This window comes from Arabidopsis thaliana (genome assembly GCF_000001735.4).
Source record: "Arabidopsis thaliana chromosome 1 sequence".
In the NCBI taxonomy this organism is placed as follows: domain Eukaryota; kingdom Viridiplantae; phylum Streptophyta; class Magnoliopsida; order Brassicales; family Brassicaceae; genus Arabidopsis; species Arabidopsis thaliana.
Genome location: NC_003070.9, coordinates 21,923,307 through 21,938,239, shown reverse-complemented (window position 1 = coordinate 21,938,239; position 14,933 = coordinate 21,923,307). Strand labels below are relative to the sequence as shown.

Sequence of the window (14,933 nt, the reverse complement as noted above, 5' to 3'; positions counted from 1 at the left end):
ACAGAAAAATTAGTAGATTAATTAGGACTAGTGGTCAATTAAGTACTACTATTAGACAAATTGTACTAGTGGTCAAGATAAGTCGTTTAACTTTCGATGTGAAAGCACATTATCCCGGCGGGCTCATATTGGTTAAGAAAGATGTGAAGGTCTGAAAAGTGAAAACCCAATAGAAACTTAATATTAAAGCAAGTTTTTTAAAAAGATTTTTGAAAAATTTCCAAAATTATCTCAGTTACCAAAAATAATTATGATCCCGAATTAAATAGATTTCCATGTTAAAGGGGGGACGACCCCTAATAATCTTGGGCTGACCCTTATATTTTCGATAAACATAAACTGAAAATAGTCCGTAGCCCATACACCGCGTCATAAATCCTAGCATAGACTGAACACAACACTTTAAAACTTCAACTTATTTTCGTTTTACATGTACACAAAACACAATTGCATTGCAATACATTTCTAAGATGATCTCAAGATCTTGAAGCTGCGGATTGAGCTCTAACCTCAAGTTCTTGTAGAAACTCAGCTACTTTTTCGATCTCCGGTGCCACATTCTTCACCGTTTCATCGGACAAGAACCGGTCGGCCCATTTACAAAGAGAAGGAGTTTTTGATTCGTCTAAAAGCTTTTCTGCTTTAAACTTTTCTCTAGCTTTCAAGAGAACCACAAAGCTTCCAAAGCAAATATCCATAAACCCGATTGCTTCACCGCCGAAAAAGGGTTTCCCTTTGCTTATAGAAACAAACGCATCCTCGAGTTGCAACAACCCTTCTTCCACTTCTTCCATGGCTTTCGCTTTTGCGTCTTCCGATTTAGTGATCGCCGCCATTCTCAACGCCGGAAACCACTGCATTTTTAGTTTTTGAATAATATATAAGCTACAATTGTTTATTTATGTTTGAATTGCGTCCCTATATCATAAAATCCTATTCACCGTAGCATAGAAACACCAACGGAGACGCAAACAAACAAATGTGGTCTAGTGTCAGAGTAATCAAACAAATGTCGTTCTCTTGTAAGCCTGATGATTCTTATTTAAATTTATGGATAAGAATTAGGACATTTTTATGTTAGAAATAATGTATGATTATCTAGGACTAATAATGTATACCAGAACAAACTTATATGCTACTACTAGAAGAAGTATTTACTGGATTTCATTAGACCTGAGTTGACTAGCTTGTGATAGTATTGGTAATGTGTCTTCATCCGAGTTTATATCCACGTATTATGTAATACAACATTACTCTTTTATTTTTGTCATATATAAATCACTCAAATAGGACGATCTAAGTATATATCCCCAAGATAATCCATGCACGAAAGATAAATTCATTGGAATGTAACAATAATAATAAAAAAGTTCCAAAAAATTCCATCAAAAGAAAACTGAAAGAAATAATAAGAAATTGAAATTGTTGGATAAAGGAAAAGAAAGAAACCAAACCTTGTTATCAACGAAGTCAGACCAAAAGCGAGCAAGAGCACGATCATAAGGATGTGAAGGAAGAATGGACGGTGCAGATGAGTTCCACGTCTCATCAATGTATTCAACGATGTTGAGAGACTCGACAATCGGTTTGTTGTTGTGGAGGAGAACAGGGACTTTCTTGTGAACCGGGTTTGATTTGAGAAGAAGCTCACTCTTGGATCCAAACAGATTTTCCTCAACGTAATCATAATCCACTGATTTGAGACGAAGAGCGATCTTAGGTCTTATGGCGTATGGACTGTACCATACTCCTAATAGTTTCACTTCCTCTTTCTCTCCCATTTGTTTTTTTGTGTATAGACGTTTTTTTTTGTAATTTGGTTTCTAATGAATCGGTGAAGAAGAGGATGAGGAAGAATGAAGAATCCTCCACGACTCTTTCTTCTTCTTCTTATTTTGTCTGTTTCTAAACGGACATATCATGTGTTGCTTGTCACCACACAATATTATTGCAATGTTCGAAACGATGCTATTGGCTTTCCATACATCCTCTAGACCCGGGTCAGCTTTTAATATATAATTTACATACATTTCCAGTTGAGCTACTTTTTTTTTTTTAACACTAAATAAAGAATGAGTATATATTTGAATCCATTAAAAAGTTAAAATTTAATTGGATTAAATTATTAAAAAGAATTAGTTAATAAATATTTGATACCATTCAAAAGTAATTGTTAATATATATCTGAATACATTTTTGAGCAGGATAAGCATCTAATCAAGAATGGTAGCGTAAATATGATCAGATTGATTGAAAACTTGAATCATTGTACTACTACATGTTACTAGAGAGACTCGAAGATTTGCATTCGTACACTGGGAGCTTAAGGACTAAGATCATGGAGAATAATAACCAACGGTGTCCCTAGGCATCGATCTACTATACGTTGTGGGGGATGCATATACTAATTAATGGAGTCATGTACTATGGAGCAACTGTTTATGTTGGTGATGGTATTGAAGTGGAACGCAAACTAATGAGCTTAGACGTTAGATCTGAAAAGTTCAACCAGATCAAACTTCCAGAGGGTTATTATAGGAAAAGTTGTTATATGGTACCTTATGTGGGAAGGTTAGCCCTAGTTAAGACTTTTAAATTCCCGTCTATTGATATATGGATTTTGACGAATGGAGATAGACACGAATGGACGCATAATCGCGTTTTTGACTCTTTCTGAAATGGACCTAATACGGAAAGAAAAGCCAAGCTTTTATGGTGTTAGTGATGCTGGTGAGATTGTTTTTGCACCATCGATATTGTTTGAATCGTTTTATCTACTATATTTTGATCCGAGGAGAAACAGTATTAGAGAAGTCTCGGTTGAAGGAATTGTGGGTGATGAATTTAGAAGCCGCTATGGATTTGTTAAAGACTATATGTACAACATGAAGGTTTACCCAAATCACATCAAGAGTCTCGTGTTTTTGTGAAGTAGCGCCTTCATAGGTCAATGCTTATCAAATGTTTTCTTTGTTATCCCTTTCAATTACATTTATTTTATATGATGCATGTTCTTTATGTCTCTGATTTTTCTTATGATCTTTATCCGATCAAATCTTTTATTTGTGTGCCTCTATACTATTGCATATATATTAGTTCATGCCAGCGACTAAATCTCTTAGAAACAACTGGTATGAATGTTAGTTGATGATATGGAAAAGAGAATATAAACATGCTAATTAAGGCTTGAATCAATCAATCACTCAAAACATGAACATTTACCTTTACATGTCAATGGTTCGGCAGAGGAAACAAGCCGTCTCCTATTTTGTGAAGCAACAACCGTAATCATGCGGAAATACTTCCACCTTCTTGGAATCACTCTTGTTTACAAGATTTGATGCATCATATAGCAATTAAACGACCCAAAAACAAAAGGTTATTATCTGTTTTGACACACACACAAAAAAAAAAAAATCAAAGGCTTTCTTTAGCCCTGAATTCTCTCTGTTTTCATCCAATGCCTGGATTAAAAAGCAAACAAAATTGAAAAAAACTTACATATGCCAAAATTAGGATTGAAAAATGCATGAGTATCTTTGTGATTCACCAGCACATCAATGGAAAAGGAAGACAATGAACCATGGAAGTGAAGACAAACAACAAAAGCTATCTTATCATGAAGCCTCTTTTATAAATTACAACACATCTCTCTACTTCTACATGAACTCCTACGTTAATCATATCTAATCTAAAACTCCGATGCTTCCACAAAAACATATAGAGAATGCCAAGACAATCACAAAGAACATCAAGACGAATCTGCATTGTGGTAGATATAATTTGTTTTATATTGAAAAATTTGATACTAACAATTGAAAAAAAGCCTAAAATATCATGATAAATCTAAATACTTAGTTAGATGATAAATAGCAAAAAACAAATTAATAAATGTTCAAAAGGAAATGAAAGACAATGAATGAAAACAGGAGACGATGCAAAAAAATACGTAACAAAAAAAGTATTGCAAATGGAACTAAGAAGTAATCTGCATCTTTCTTCTTTTATTCTTCCTTTTTCTTTTCATTTTGCGTAGTTGGTTGGTTTGTATGTCACTAAACTTGGAGCATAAGCAGAGAATTCAGGTGAGTCAGAGCATTTGATTTTTACAGATGTGAAGTATCCATCTTCTCCAATGATGTAAAGCCTTTGGTAGGCACAGTTCTTCTTGGTACTATATAAATGTCCGTCCAAATCGTAAACCACAACGACTTTCTTCTCTTCGTCAATGAAGAAGCTCCCAGGATCGAAGTCTTTTGGAAAACCAATAAGCGGTTTGATATCCACTTTCAAAAATATGCTCCACGACACTGCATTGGGATCAATCTGATTTGTAATCCAAATCTCTAATGAATCATCTGTCTCGTTGTTCCCATATAACAAAGCAAGCTGCTCTTGTCTGACACAAGATAGAGTCACGTCATCATAAGAGTGAACCGGCAGAGGAAGATGCGGTCCAAATCTTTCTGCTGTAAAATCAAAACAGAGTAAATAATTCTCAATCTTTGCATCCTTTAGTAAATCTTGAGCAAAAAAGTAAGTATTTCCCTTCAAAGACACGCGGTCGCTATGTAAAAACCAGACGGGATTGATCTCAACCAGCCTCCATGAACTGGAGTTAAAATCATAGATTTCTGAGTATTGTGGACATGCTGTTTTGTCATAAACATAAGAAACTTCATGATTTTGTGGTTACGATTACTGTTGTTGTATCCCAGACTAAACATGTTAGATTAGCCGAATTGTTTTCTGGCTCGAATCCATCTGATTTGCCCCAAATACGGGTTCCATACCACGAGCCTCCAGTGGTCCTTGGTAACGCATAGCAATAAGCCGTCGGAGTGAAAGACGTCATATACTTCAACTTGGTTAAGTTCACTTCTTTCGACAATGTGGCATCGGCCAGTTTTCCGGTGAAGTCCGTTACCGTGATTTTTCTTAACCGCTTTATTCCTTATTTTTAAACCGGATTTACCGTGATCAACAAAGTCATCACCGTCGTTGCGGATTCCTTGGAGATCGAATCTCAAGGAACAAACCTTATAATCCATCACAGTGAACCCCAAAAACTGCTTAGTCGCTGCTAATTCTGCTTTACCAAAAATCTGATGCTTAGATAAAGTGTTCCACGATTTGCAAGTACATCGCACTGCGCTCAGAGATGTTAGCGGAACCCTAGAGAGTATCTCCCCTACCAAATCCACAGAAAGATCTGACATTGTCGTCATTATTCTTACAAATTTCAAACTAAGTTTTTAACTATCTACGCTTGCCCACTCTTTTCTCTCGAGATATATGAAGACAAATTGTTAACTTAGGGCTTAGGGCACAATCGTTTTGTTTCCTTGTGCTAGCTTTTGACTATTTTTTTATAAACATAACTTAATTTATCAAATATATTTTTTGTTATTATCATGGAGTATATTAATATTAACTTGTATAAGATATAAATACATATAATTATTAAAAAAAAAAATTGAATTTTAGGTTTATTAATATTAACTTGTATAAGTTTACAACTGAATATAGTTATAAACTTCTAATGTAAATTGATAAGTTTCCAAAATATTAATGAGAGACGCTTTAGGTTTCTAATATTTTTTGGGTATTAAACATTCAAATAAAAAATAATTTGAATTTATTTTTGGAATTTTACCAAATTAAACTTTACGACAAAGTTCCCTAATTTTGTAAAAATAACATTAAGATTATAATATTATATTAATAATCAAATGAGTATTCTCAATTAGGGTTCAGAGAAAGTGAAAAACTGGAGCGATAGACCATGGAAGAGAAGACGGGAAAGATCGAGAGAAGAACATAATCTTCTTCGACAATGTCCTCACGTGATAATGATACATCTCAATCAGACCATGTTCCTTTGGATTTAACCATTGAGATACTCTCAAGACTTCCTGCGAAATCGGTTGGGAGATTTCGCTCCGTCTCTAAGCTCTGGTCGGCCAACACCACCAGTCAAAATTTCATCAACTCCTTTGCGACTGGGTCCTTGGCATCGCGGCCTTCTGTACTGCTAACCGTCCGAAAAGGTGACATTCTGTTCGTTTTCTCGTATCCCGTAGACAAGAATAGTTCCGATGGTCAATTTACTTGTGTGGGAAGTTATCAATTGACAAACCCTAATTTTGGTAACCTCTCTCGTTACCACTTTCTGAAATGGACCCAATACAGAACAAAAAGCTACACTTCAAAGATGTTAGTAATGCTGGTGAGCTTATTTTTCACCTTTTTGGTTTTCTAAATCGGTTTATATTCTATATTTTGATTTCAGGAGAAACAGTATTAGAGAAGTCGAAACTGTGGGTGATGAAGTTAGACTTTCTGACAAGTATATGTACACCATGAATGTTTACCCAAATCACATCGAAAGTCTTGTGTCTTTGTGAAGTAGCGCCTTCATCGGTCATGTTTTCTTTGTTTTCACCTTTGACCCTTAATATGTAAGGATAATACATAAGTGAAGAAAGAAGAAGAAGCATGTCATATATTCTCACTCCATCAAAGTTTATTTTTGCACTTTAAGAAGGAAATAAGCACGGAGGAAATGTAATAGTTTCTCTCAATTTTATTGATTAGCCTAATAGGAGGTTTATTTATACAAATATATAATTTGTTTAGCAAGTTTTTTACATTTAGGATAATTCTAAATATCTTATTTAATAATAGGAAGATATACACAAATATTATGTTTCCTAATAACAATAAGGAAATATATTTCACAACGATCTCGTAATCCCGAGATCTCCTAACAACTATTTTGCTGAATAGTGACAGACACTTGTTCTATTGTTGAATATGTCCCAGCATAATATTTTTAATTAGTTATAAAAGATTTTTAGCAAATGAGAAATAGAACCATGTTCTTCTTTTAGATTAACTAACATATGAATAAACCATATGAAACTCTGTTTTTGGAGATAACAAGTTTGACTTTGAAGCCAAGACTAAACCTCCACTCTTTTCTAACGATTTCTGTGATGATCTCAAGATCTAGAAGCACCGGATATATTGAGCTCTATCCTCAAACTCTTCTATAAACTTGGCGACTTTATCAATATCCGGCACCACATTCTTCACCATTTCATTTGACAAAAACTGGTTGGCCCATCTATAAAGAGAAGGAGTTTTTAATTCGTCTAAAATCTTTTCGTTTTTAAGCTTCTCTCTAGCTTTTAAGAGAACTAAAAAGCTTCCAAGGCAAATGTCTATGAACCCGATTGTTTCACCGCCAAAAAAAGATTTCCCTTTGCTTAGAGCAATAAACGCAGCTTCTAGTTGCAACAACCCTTCTTCCACTTCTTCCATGCCTTTTGCTTTTGCTTCTTCCGATTTAGCGACCACAGCTGCCATCAAAGTCGGTAACCACTGCATTCTTGAAATGGAAAATTAGCGAAAATAGTGTGATACAAATTTGTTCTAAATCAAAATTAAGCTTAATGGTTTCTTCTTGATAAAATATTGATTATTTCATGGTAGGAACATCCTAATTGATTTTATAATGATCAAGTTTAAAACTCATTGAAGATATTTGGGACCAATTTCAATCATCCATCAAATTATTTAGAGTGATAAATAAATAGTTCTGTTTTTGTTGAAACAATGGGAAAAAGGACTAGATTTCAATTATTTTAAGCCGAATTTTCCACACTTCATATTGCATATTTGCATGGTCCATTTAATTTCAAATTTTCAACAATTTAGATATGCATAAACAATAAGTTTTTGTCATTCAAAAAATAAGATATAATTATTAGTATCTCGCTAAAAATATCAAAATTTTATTGCATAAAGTATTACTGATCACTCATAAATTAAATTTGTTGGACATCAGAAAAAAAAGACACAAAAAAAACTGACCTTGTCATCAACAAAGACAGACCAGAAGCGAGCAAGGGCACGATCATAAGGATGAGAAGGAAGAATGGACGATCCAGATGAGTTCCACGTCTCGTCGATGTATTCAACGATGTTAAGAGATACACAAACCGGTTTAGTGTTGTGGATGAGAACCGGGACTTTCTTGAAAATAGGGTTCGATTTGAGAAGAAGCTCACTCTTAGATCCGAACAAATCCTCTTCAACGTAATCATAATCAACCGATTTGAGACGAAGAGCGATCTTTGCTCTTATCACGACCGGACTGTACCATGTTCCCAACAGTTTCACTTCCTCTCTCTCTCCCATCTTTGTTTTGTCTAAATTATTTTTAGTTTAGGTATACAATTAGGGGGTGTTATTGGTTTATATATGATTTCAAAAAAAAAGTTAGTGATTTAAAGTGTTATGTAGAATCTGTTGATATTCAATCAAGACTTTTTAAAAATATGTTAAAGTTTATGTTATTCAAATAAGATTTGTAAAAAGTAATCTAAAATCTTCATAAATTTGGAGTTATTAGATTCATACTCTTATAAAATCAGTAAAAGTTTTGTGTTATTCAATTAAAATATAATAATTTCTGATTGTTAATGATTTGAATTATTATGTTATTGGTTCATAACTTTCTACATTTTTTTCACAAAATAAAGTCATAGAAAGTCATGAAAAATATTATTAAAATAGAAAAATTATTTGAGAAATTTTACAAAATTATAAAAGCTAATCAATAAAATTATAAAAAATTCTCTAAATAGTTTATAATCTTTCTTTTATTTACTTTTTAGGATGTGATTAAAGTCATCAAAATTTTTTATAAATTAGGAACTAATAATATCTTTAGAAGAAACCACGAAACAACTGGTGAGACCAGTTTTGTGTCCTCCACGACTCTATTTTTTTTTTCTGCTTCTTAGTGAGATATTATTATATTAATTGGCGAAAACAACAAAATGAATATTGAATTTTTCCAGGTTGAGCCAATGAGGTAAAAGACGTATCATTTTGACATTATATTGCAAAAGACCAATAGACAAAACCCCACAAGGTAAAAAAAATAAAAAATAATCGAGACACTAGTCTACATATGACAACGACTTTGGTCCTTTTCTACACATCATATTCATCTCCAAGCTTGTAGGAACTGAAATGTTCGACCTTGAAAGTCCACTCGCCATTCACAGGATCATAAGACACAAACTGAGCTCCTTGTTCCCCAGCTTTCCTCTTGAGCATTTCCTTGTACTTGTCCAATCTCTCGCCTTCCATCACTTGCGTGCCGGTCTTCTTGTCCATACATTTTATGTTCAGCAAAGTTACCACCGCAGGCTTATTCAATCCTTGACCCACCGGCGGTTTTTTGCTCTCGTCCATGTACACATTCACTTCCCGGTTTTTGAACTGAACCACCATTTCCAGGTCGAGTCTACACACATCCGTCTCTCCTAGAAACTTTATGCTCCCGTAACCGTGTCTCCCAACAACAAAGTCCTTTACCCGCTTGCAATAACCCTGTTCAACCCTTTCTTTTGCAGCCAGTTCTTGGATCCGAGGCTCTGTGAAATATTCAGAGTGATGCAACTTCGGCATTAATGACTCAATATCTGCTCCACTTGGTGAACTGTGTGAACCGTTTTTGTCGCCTCCGTGATTTTCATGTGTCCCGTTCTGTTTCTGATTGACTTTTACCGGGGGAGCTTCACGAATTGCACCGTTATCCTTAGCTGCACATATTAACAGTAGAGTCAGTGAATGGCCTCACCAATGCACAAACTTTAATCACAATTTTGTTACAAATGCATATTTAAAATACTCACTCTCATGGTTGGCTCCATTAGTAACCCCATTCGACCTCTTACCTGAATTTCAAATGTAATAAGGGGTCAGATATGATCAAATTCAGCCACTATATTAATATGCAAGCAGATCATCTTCCGAGCTATTGGGACAATGAAAAGCTTCTTTTTGCAATTGAAACAAAGCTCTAAATCTTGCAATAAATAAGCCAATGAATGAAAAAAAAAAGGGAAGCTTACCGTTCTCCTGCAGTGGGGTCGGGCTATCCTTTGGATGTTCTGATTTTACCCTTTCAACTGGGCGTATAAATAAAGCTCTAGGGTTCTCCCTTGGAATGAAAAACGCATCAGCCTTTGGTGTACTGGAATTCTCCTCTTCATCGCTGAAGAATGGAACCTGGACAAACATTGGTGAAACAAACAGGTAGAAAGACCTTCAGTAAACATCACTAAAGACTGAAATATTCAAGACAAAGCCAAAATTCAGAAAATAGAAAAACATACCTTTGGACCATCATCACTAGGACGGTACTTTCTTGTTGGTAGCCTGACCCGCCTTTGTAAAAGGTGTCGAGAAGTTAGGAGTGGTGATACTCTAACAGGAGCAGGCTTATCAACGACCTGAGAAGAAAGGAAAATATTCAGGGTAATAACATGGAGTAGTCATTTGTTTCTGTAACATTGTATCTTTGAGAATATCTATATTTTATTTGCTTCAAATTTGGAAAGAAGTTATGAAGAAAAAGGGTGGTGTGTGTGGGTGTTGAAAAAGGCAGAAAAACTTACAGGCATGCTGGAGATACCATACTGAATCGAAGGTGAATTTCCACCTTGAGCAATTGAAATCTGAGGCAAAGCAGGAAGTGTTCCAAATGGGTTTGTAACAGGAGTTGGTTGCATAACAGCAGAGTTACCCAATGCAGGCCTGTCAACAAAACAAAACAAAAAGAAAAGAATTAAGCTCCAGAGACGCAACTTCCAAAGTACAATTAAACTAGTGGTATCTAGTCGGAAATAAGAGTCGGAAACACTGAGGTCAGAGAGACCATACTGTTGCTTAAAGTTTCCTTGGCTAAAAGTTCCCATTGCACCTGCAATGTCAGTTGTATTAGCTTCAGAAACATAAACATACAAGACTTGGCTTCGAGTATTCAAGATGATAATATTCAGGGTGCCTTTGACTGATTCACATACCTATTTGGGTTTGACCAAAGTTGTTGAAACCAAAAGCACCTAATGGTTGAGTTGGCTGAGCTGATTGAAAGGGCGTAACAGCAGGCTGCAAAAATAAACTCATATTAGAAATCCCTACATAACTCAAACGGAAGTGAAAGAGACATCAACTCTGAAGTGAACTGGCATTTAAATTAGTTACAGAAAAACTAACCGTTATTTGACCAAAGGGGGAGATGCTTGTAGTTAAGGATGAAGAGCTTGAAAACGTGTTCCCAAAGCCAGTGGAAGGTGTACTGAAAGTGTTGCTCTGTACAAGTGCAGGATTGGTATTCTGTCCAAACACAGAACTAGACTGTCCTAATGCAGGAGTGGTATTCTGTCCAAACAAAGGACTAGTCTGGCTGAATGCAGGAGTGGTATTTTGTGCAAATGAGGGGTTTGAACCAAACAGCGGAGATGACTGACTGTTGTTAAATCCACCAATGCTAAATCCTGGAGTTGACCCATGTGCAGGAGTAGAACCAAATATTGATGAACCAAGTGGCTGCGATGTGTTTGTTGTTAAACTAGAGGATGATCCAAAAACGGATGTAGTATTTGATACAGTTGACCTAAAGGATGGGGTAGTGGGTTGACCAAAGGATGGGGTAGTGGGTTGACTAAAGGAGGGGGAAAAATTTGTGTTACTTGTTGGAGTCGTCTGTGAAAAAGGGTTTGTTGGATTCACAGGTGTCTGGCTAAACGCTGGTGACGTAGAGAATATACTTGGCTGAGAATTTGTTACACCAAATCCAGCACCTTCAGGAGATTGACCAGTAGAACGTTGTCCTCCTGAAAATTGAACAACAAGAGAGTCAATATTTTGGTAAATAAAGTACAAACATCTAACCTTTAGACGAACGAATATCATGGATTTGTTTGGCATATGACCTTTATCTCCTCGCTGGTAGTCCTCCCACCTAAGCTCCTCCATGTTTTTCCCTTTGTGTGCAGGCATGGCAGATATAGATTGTAGTCTTTCAGACTTGCTTTCAGTGCCTGACGCTGTGTCAGTTGTAGGTGCATAAGGAATAACCCTACTCCCCCCTTGTTGACCCCCGATAGTTGATTGACCCCCAAATGTTGAAGTCGAAGCCTGTGCACCTGCAAAACAAAACATGTGAACATACTTAGTTACCATTTAACGGGTGCGAACTTTCACTTATAATTTGTAATTGCATAGGACTAGCTAGAGAACCTTGGGCTCCGAAGGGAGATGGTGTAGAACCTAAGGAAGATTGTGTAGAACCAAAGGAACTGCTACCAAATGCTGAGGTAGACTGTCCAAAAGCTGGGGAAGAACCGAAATTAAAAGATGGGGAACTTGATGCCCCAAAGGCAGAAGTGTTAGATGCCCCAAACGTAGGAGTGCTTGATGAACCAAAAGCACCTCCAGAACTGAAGGTATTGTTGCCAAATGCATTGCCAGAGCTACCAAAGGCTGGAGCAGGTGACGCACCAAATGCAGGTGAGCTCGAGGAGCCGAATAAAGGAGTACTTGAAGCACCAAAAGCAGGCGTGTTTGTGGAGCCAAAGGCAGGCGTGCTTGATGCCCCAAACCCAGGTGTGCTACTGCCACCAAACCCTGTTGTGTTTGTGGCACCAAATCCGGGTGTGTTTGTGGCTCCAAACCCGGAAGTGTTTGAGACACCAAAGGCAGGCGTGCTAGAGGCACCAAAGGCAGGCGTGGTTGAGGCACCAAAAGGTGTTGATGAACCAAAAGTGCTGTTTCCAAAGGCAGGCTGTGATTGTTGTGTGGTGCTTCCAAAAGGACTTGACTGAGGTGTTGAGAGGCCAAAAGACTTCTGACCAAACGTAGAGGTGCCTGTAAGAAAAGATTGATCAGTCTTCGTTAGAAAAAGTGCACAAAGGAGATACATCAAAAGACTAATGAGAAATTGTAGCCTAAAGAAAACAAACAAACTAGACCAAATCAGGAGCTGCTAGTACTGTCACAAAGAAAACCCAAAAGACTACTAATTTTGGAAGTAGTAACAAATCTTTTGAAGACCAAAAAACTTGGATATTGCTACCCTCCAAGTCCTACTGAGAGAAAGTAGATCCTATTCCATGAAGCCTATCAATGTATCTCTCACATGATATAAACACATAGTATATTCCAGCCCTGGTATAGTTAATGCAGTAACATAAATAAAAGGTACTTACCACCAAAAGGTGAATTTGAACTGCCAAATGAAGGGGTAGAAGATGCTCCAAAAGCCTGAGTAGAGCTCCCAAACGCTTGTGGTGAAGCACCAAAAGGTGAAGAAGTTTGAGGTGCACCAAACACACCAGTTGAAGTGCCCCCAAACATAGAACTCCCTGTCTGTGCGCCAAAAGGAGTAGAAGTACCAAAAGGTTTCGTAGCAAAAGGATTATTGCTCGCGTTATTATTGGTCTGTCCGAACAAAGAATGAGTTTGGGTCCCAAAAGGACTGCTTATAGATGACTGTCCAAAAGCTGTAAAACATATTAAAACGGGTGAGTTTAGCATTGCAAAAGCTACAAATATCAAATTTGATTAAGAAACAAAGGAAAGATTTCAAGTTAAACAGGCCACTACAAACAAAAAAAAAACCCATAGTAAATAAACAATAAGGTAAAGGATCACTTACGATTATTATTAGAAGAACCGAACATCTTCGTCTATATATTCACGTCTCTCGGCTCAGCCAAAGGAATTGTTTCTTCTAGCCTGGTACAACAACAAAAAAACATGTACATTAGCAAACACTGTAATGGAACTTTTCAAGTTCCAAATCATGAATCATATACACCAAGAACCCCAAAACGAACCAATTTACACCAATTAACAACACAATTAGTCGTATATAGGATCGACATTGAACAAGGCAACATCACAAGTTGTGTATTTCATAACCAGGAATCATCAAATTAGAAAACAGAGTACAAAAAATCAAAACCAAATCGATGACATAAACTTCAACAAATATTACCTATGATGAATCCGATGGAAATCAATCTAACTAAACTAAACTACGTCTCACGAATGTCACACAAGATAAATAACCAGAAATTTCTGTACTCGTTCGTCAGATGTTGGAAAAATTAGGATTCAGGCGTGATAAACCCGCCGAAACTGTTAAGGAAAGCGATGTCGTTCGTCGTAGAATCAAAAAAGAGGATTTGAGGAATGTAACCTGAAGTATCACGATATGGAGACGACGGAGAAGGAGGAGAAAGAAGCAGAGACCTCGCCGGAATCAAAAAGCCTAAAAGAGTATTTTTGTACGTAGAATGAAAAGTGGAGGAGGAGGCTGAGTTTATATATAAACAGTGAGTTTCTGCGTTGTATTCAAGTCAGTGTAGCGTCTCTCCGACGCTCGGTTTGTTAACCAGGATTGATTATTCGGTTCGACCGACTCGCGTTGTATTTAATAAGTCAATCTAGCGTCTTTCCAAAGCTCGGTTTGTGAAATGGGATTGATTGGACCGACTCGAATTATGGTTCATTTCCTCCCGGTTCGCCCACGTGAATTTGTTTTTGTTCTTTTTTTTTTTTAAACACTGTTCTGTTTCTTTATTGTTACTGTTTTTTACTTCTTTTTTTCCAATTTTTATCCTCTTCTATTAAATACAACATTTTTTTTCTTTTTCTAAAATGAGTAAATAAAAATTTAATGTTAAAACAAAAGGTACAAATTTGATAAGGATATTTAATGTGTTAAAAAAAATGTAATGTAGAAGAATTATAATATTTACAAAAAGAGTGATACTAAAGTTATTTTAAACCTAAAAATTGTTAGTATAATAATATTTGAAGATTAATTTTTCAATTATTTGTAGAAGAAAAATTTTAAGCACATTTGTCAACCTGCTACTTTATGGGTTTAGTGAGGTTGGTTTAGACATTATATTTCCGTTCGCGGTTAATATAGACTAGTCCAAAACTAGGTAGAGAGACAAAATCTTTGGTTCTTTTTGATGTGAATTTGGTTCTAAGTTACGAGAATTATAAAAGATATGCGGAATATGGTAAAATCTTTGGAAAACTAATCCCAAAAG

The 14,933-nt window shown here is 36.1% G+C and overlaps 6 protein-coding genes across 9 annotated transcripts; 2 read left to right on the top strand and 4 right to left on the bottom strand.

Moving 5' to 3' along the window:
- Positions 1-238: 238 nt before the first annotated feature.
- On the bottom strand, positions 239-1,962 carry GSTU16 (glutathione S-transferase TAU 16). Its single transcript, NM_104662.4, has 2 exons — positions 1,455-1,962; positions 239-854 (listed from the first exon to the last, which is right to left on the bottom strand). The coding sequence occupies exons 1-2, from the start codon at positions 1,779-1,781 to the stop codon at positions 477-479; spliced, it is 705 nt and encodes a 234-aa protein (NP_176178.1). The 5' UTR covers positions 1,782-1,962; the 3' UTR covers positions 239-476.
- A 457-nt stretch (positions 1,963-2,419) lies between these two features.
- AT1G59690 (F-box associated ubiquitination effector family protein) lies at positions 2,420-2,930 on the top strand (the record flags this gene model as incomplete). The annotated part of the gene is made up of 2 exons (NM_148609.1): positions 2,420-2,554; positions 2,634-2,930. 2 exons carry the CDS (start codon positions 2,420-2,422, stop codon positions 2,928-2,930), a joined length of 432 nt encoding a protein of 143 aa, NP_683450.1.
- Positions 2,931-4,023: 1,093 nt separating this feature from the next.
- Positions 4,024-5,228, bottom strand: EDA1 (F-box associated ubiquitination effector family protein; the record flags this gene model as incomplete). Of its 2 annotated transcripts, none has more annotated exons than NM_001333862.1 (3): positions 4,024-4,469; positions 4,580-4,652; positions 4,794-5,228. In NM_001333862.1, the coding sequence occupies 3 exons, from the start codon at positions 5,226-5,228 to the stop codon at positions 4,024-4,026; spliced, it is 954 nt and encodes a 317-aa protein (NP_001323259.1). The 2 variants fall into 2 exon arrangements, with proteins under 2 accessions (NP_001323259.1, NP_176177.1); NM_104661.1 differs by having other exon boundaries at positions 4,944-5,219.
- Positions 5,229-5,836: 608 nt separating this feature from the next.
- Positions 5,837-6,407, top strand: AT1G59675 (F-box family protein; the record flags this gene model as incomplete). Its single annotated transcript, NM_148608.1, has 2 exons — positions 5,837-6,216; positions 6,293-6,407. The coding sequence occupies 2 exons, from the start codon at positions 5,837-5,839 to the stop codon at positions 6,405-6,407; spliced, it is 495 nt and encodes a 164-aa protein (NP_683449.1).
- A 466-nt stretch (positions 6,408-6,873) lies between these two features.
- Positions 6,874-8,230, bottom strand: GSTU15 (glutathione S-transferase TAU 15). The gene is made up of 2 exons (NM_104660.2): positions 7,879-8,230; positions 6,874-7,386 (listed from the first exon to the last, which is right to left on the bottom strand). Exons 1-2 carry the CDS (start codon positions 8,203-8,205, stop codon positions 7,012-7,014), a joined length of 702 nt encoding a protein of 233 aa, NP_176176.1. The 5' UTR covers positions 8,206-8,230; the 3' UTR covers positions 6,874-7,011.
- Positions 8,231-8,802: 572 nt separating this feature from the next.
- AT1G59660 (Nucleoporin autopeptidase) lies at positions 8,803-14,254 on the bottom strand. Of its 3 annotated transcripts, none has more exons than NM_001333861.1 (13): positions 13,865-14,047; positions 13,523-13,602; positions 13,074-13,367; positions 12,106-12,732; positions 11,799-12,011; positions 11,080-11,699; positions 10,887-10,971; positions 10,744-10,783; positions 10,479-10,617; positions 10,197-10,313; positions 9,933-10,089; positions 9,714-9,755; positions 8,803-9,620 (listed from the first exon to the last, which is right to left on the bottom strand). In NM_001333861.1, exons 2-13 carry the CDS (start codon positions 13,545-13,547, stop codon positions 9,007-9,009), a joined length of 2,973 nt encoding a protein of 990 aa, NP_001320546.1. In that variant the 5' UTR covers positions 13,548-13,602; positions 13,865-14,047; the 3' UTR covers positions 8,803-9,006. The 3 variants fall into 3 exon arrangements, with proteins under 3 accessions (NP_001320546.1, NP_001320545.1, NP_176175.1); NM_001333860.1 differs by lacking the exon at positions 13,865-14,047 and adding an exon at positions 14,069-14,254 and having other exon boundaries at positions 8,816-9,620; NM_104659.3 differs by lacking the exon at positions 13,865-14,047 and having other exon boundaries at positions 8,816-9,620; positions 10,744-10,804; positions 13,523-13,562.
- Between the last annotated feature and the right edge of the window lie 679 nt (positions 14,255-14,933).

Bases quoted from the DNA above. Each gene is read 5' to 3' on its own strand.
- AT1G59660 (NM_104659.3), bottom strand. From the start codon at position 13,547: ATGTTCGGTTCTTCTAATAATAATC. The intron at 12,012-12,105 runs GTTCTCTAGCTA...TTTGTTTTGCAG, and splicing joins ATCTCCCTTCGGAGCCCAAG to GTGCACAGGCTTCGACTTCA. The intron at 10,618-10,743 runs GTATGGTCTCTC...TTTTGTTGACAG, and splicing joins CAAGGAAACTTTAAGCAACA to GCCTGCATTGGGTAACTCTG.
- GSTU16 (NM_104662.4), bottom strand. From the start codon at position 1,781: ATGGGAGAGAAAGAGGAAGTGAAACTATTAGGAGTATGGTACAGTCCA. The intron at 855-1,454 runs GTTTGGTTTCTT...CTAAAAATGCAG, and splicing joins CTGACTTCGTTGATAACAAG to TGGTTTCCGGCGTTGAGAAT.
- GSTU15 (NM_104660.2), bottom strand. From the start codon at position 8,205: ATGGGAGAGAGAGAGGAAGTGAAACTGTTGGGAACATGGTACAGTCCG. The intron at 7,387-7,878 runs GTCAGTTTTTTT...TCAAGAATGCAG, and splicing joins CTGTCTTTGTTGATGACAAG to TGGTTACCGACTTTGATGGC.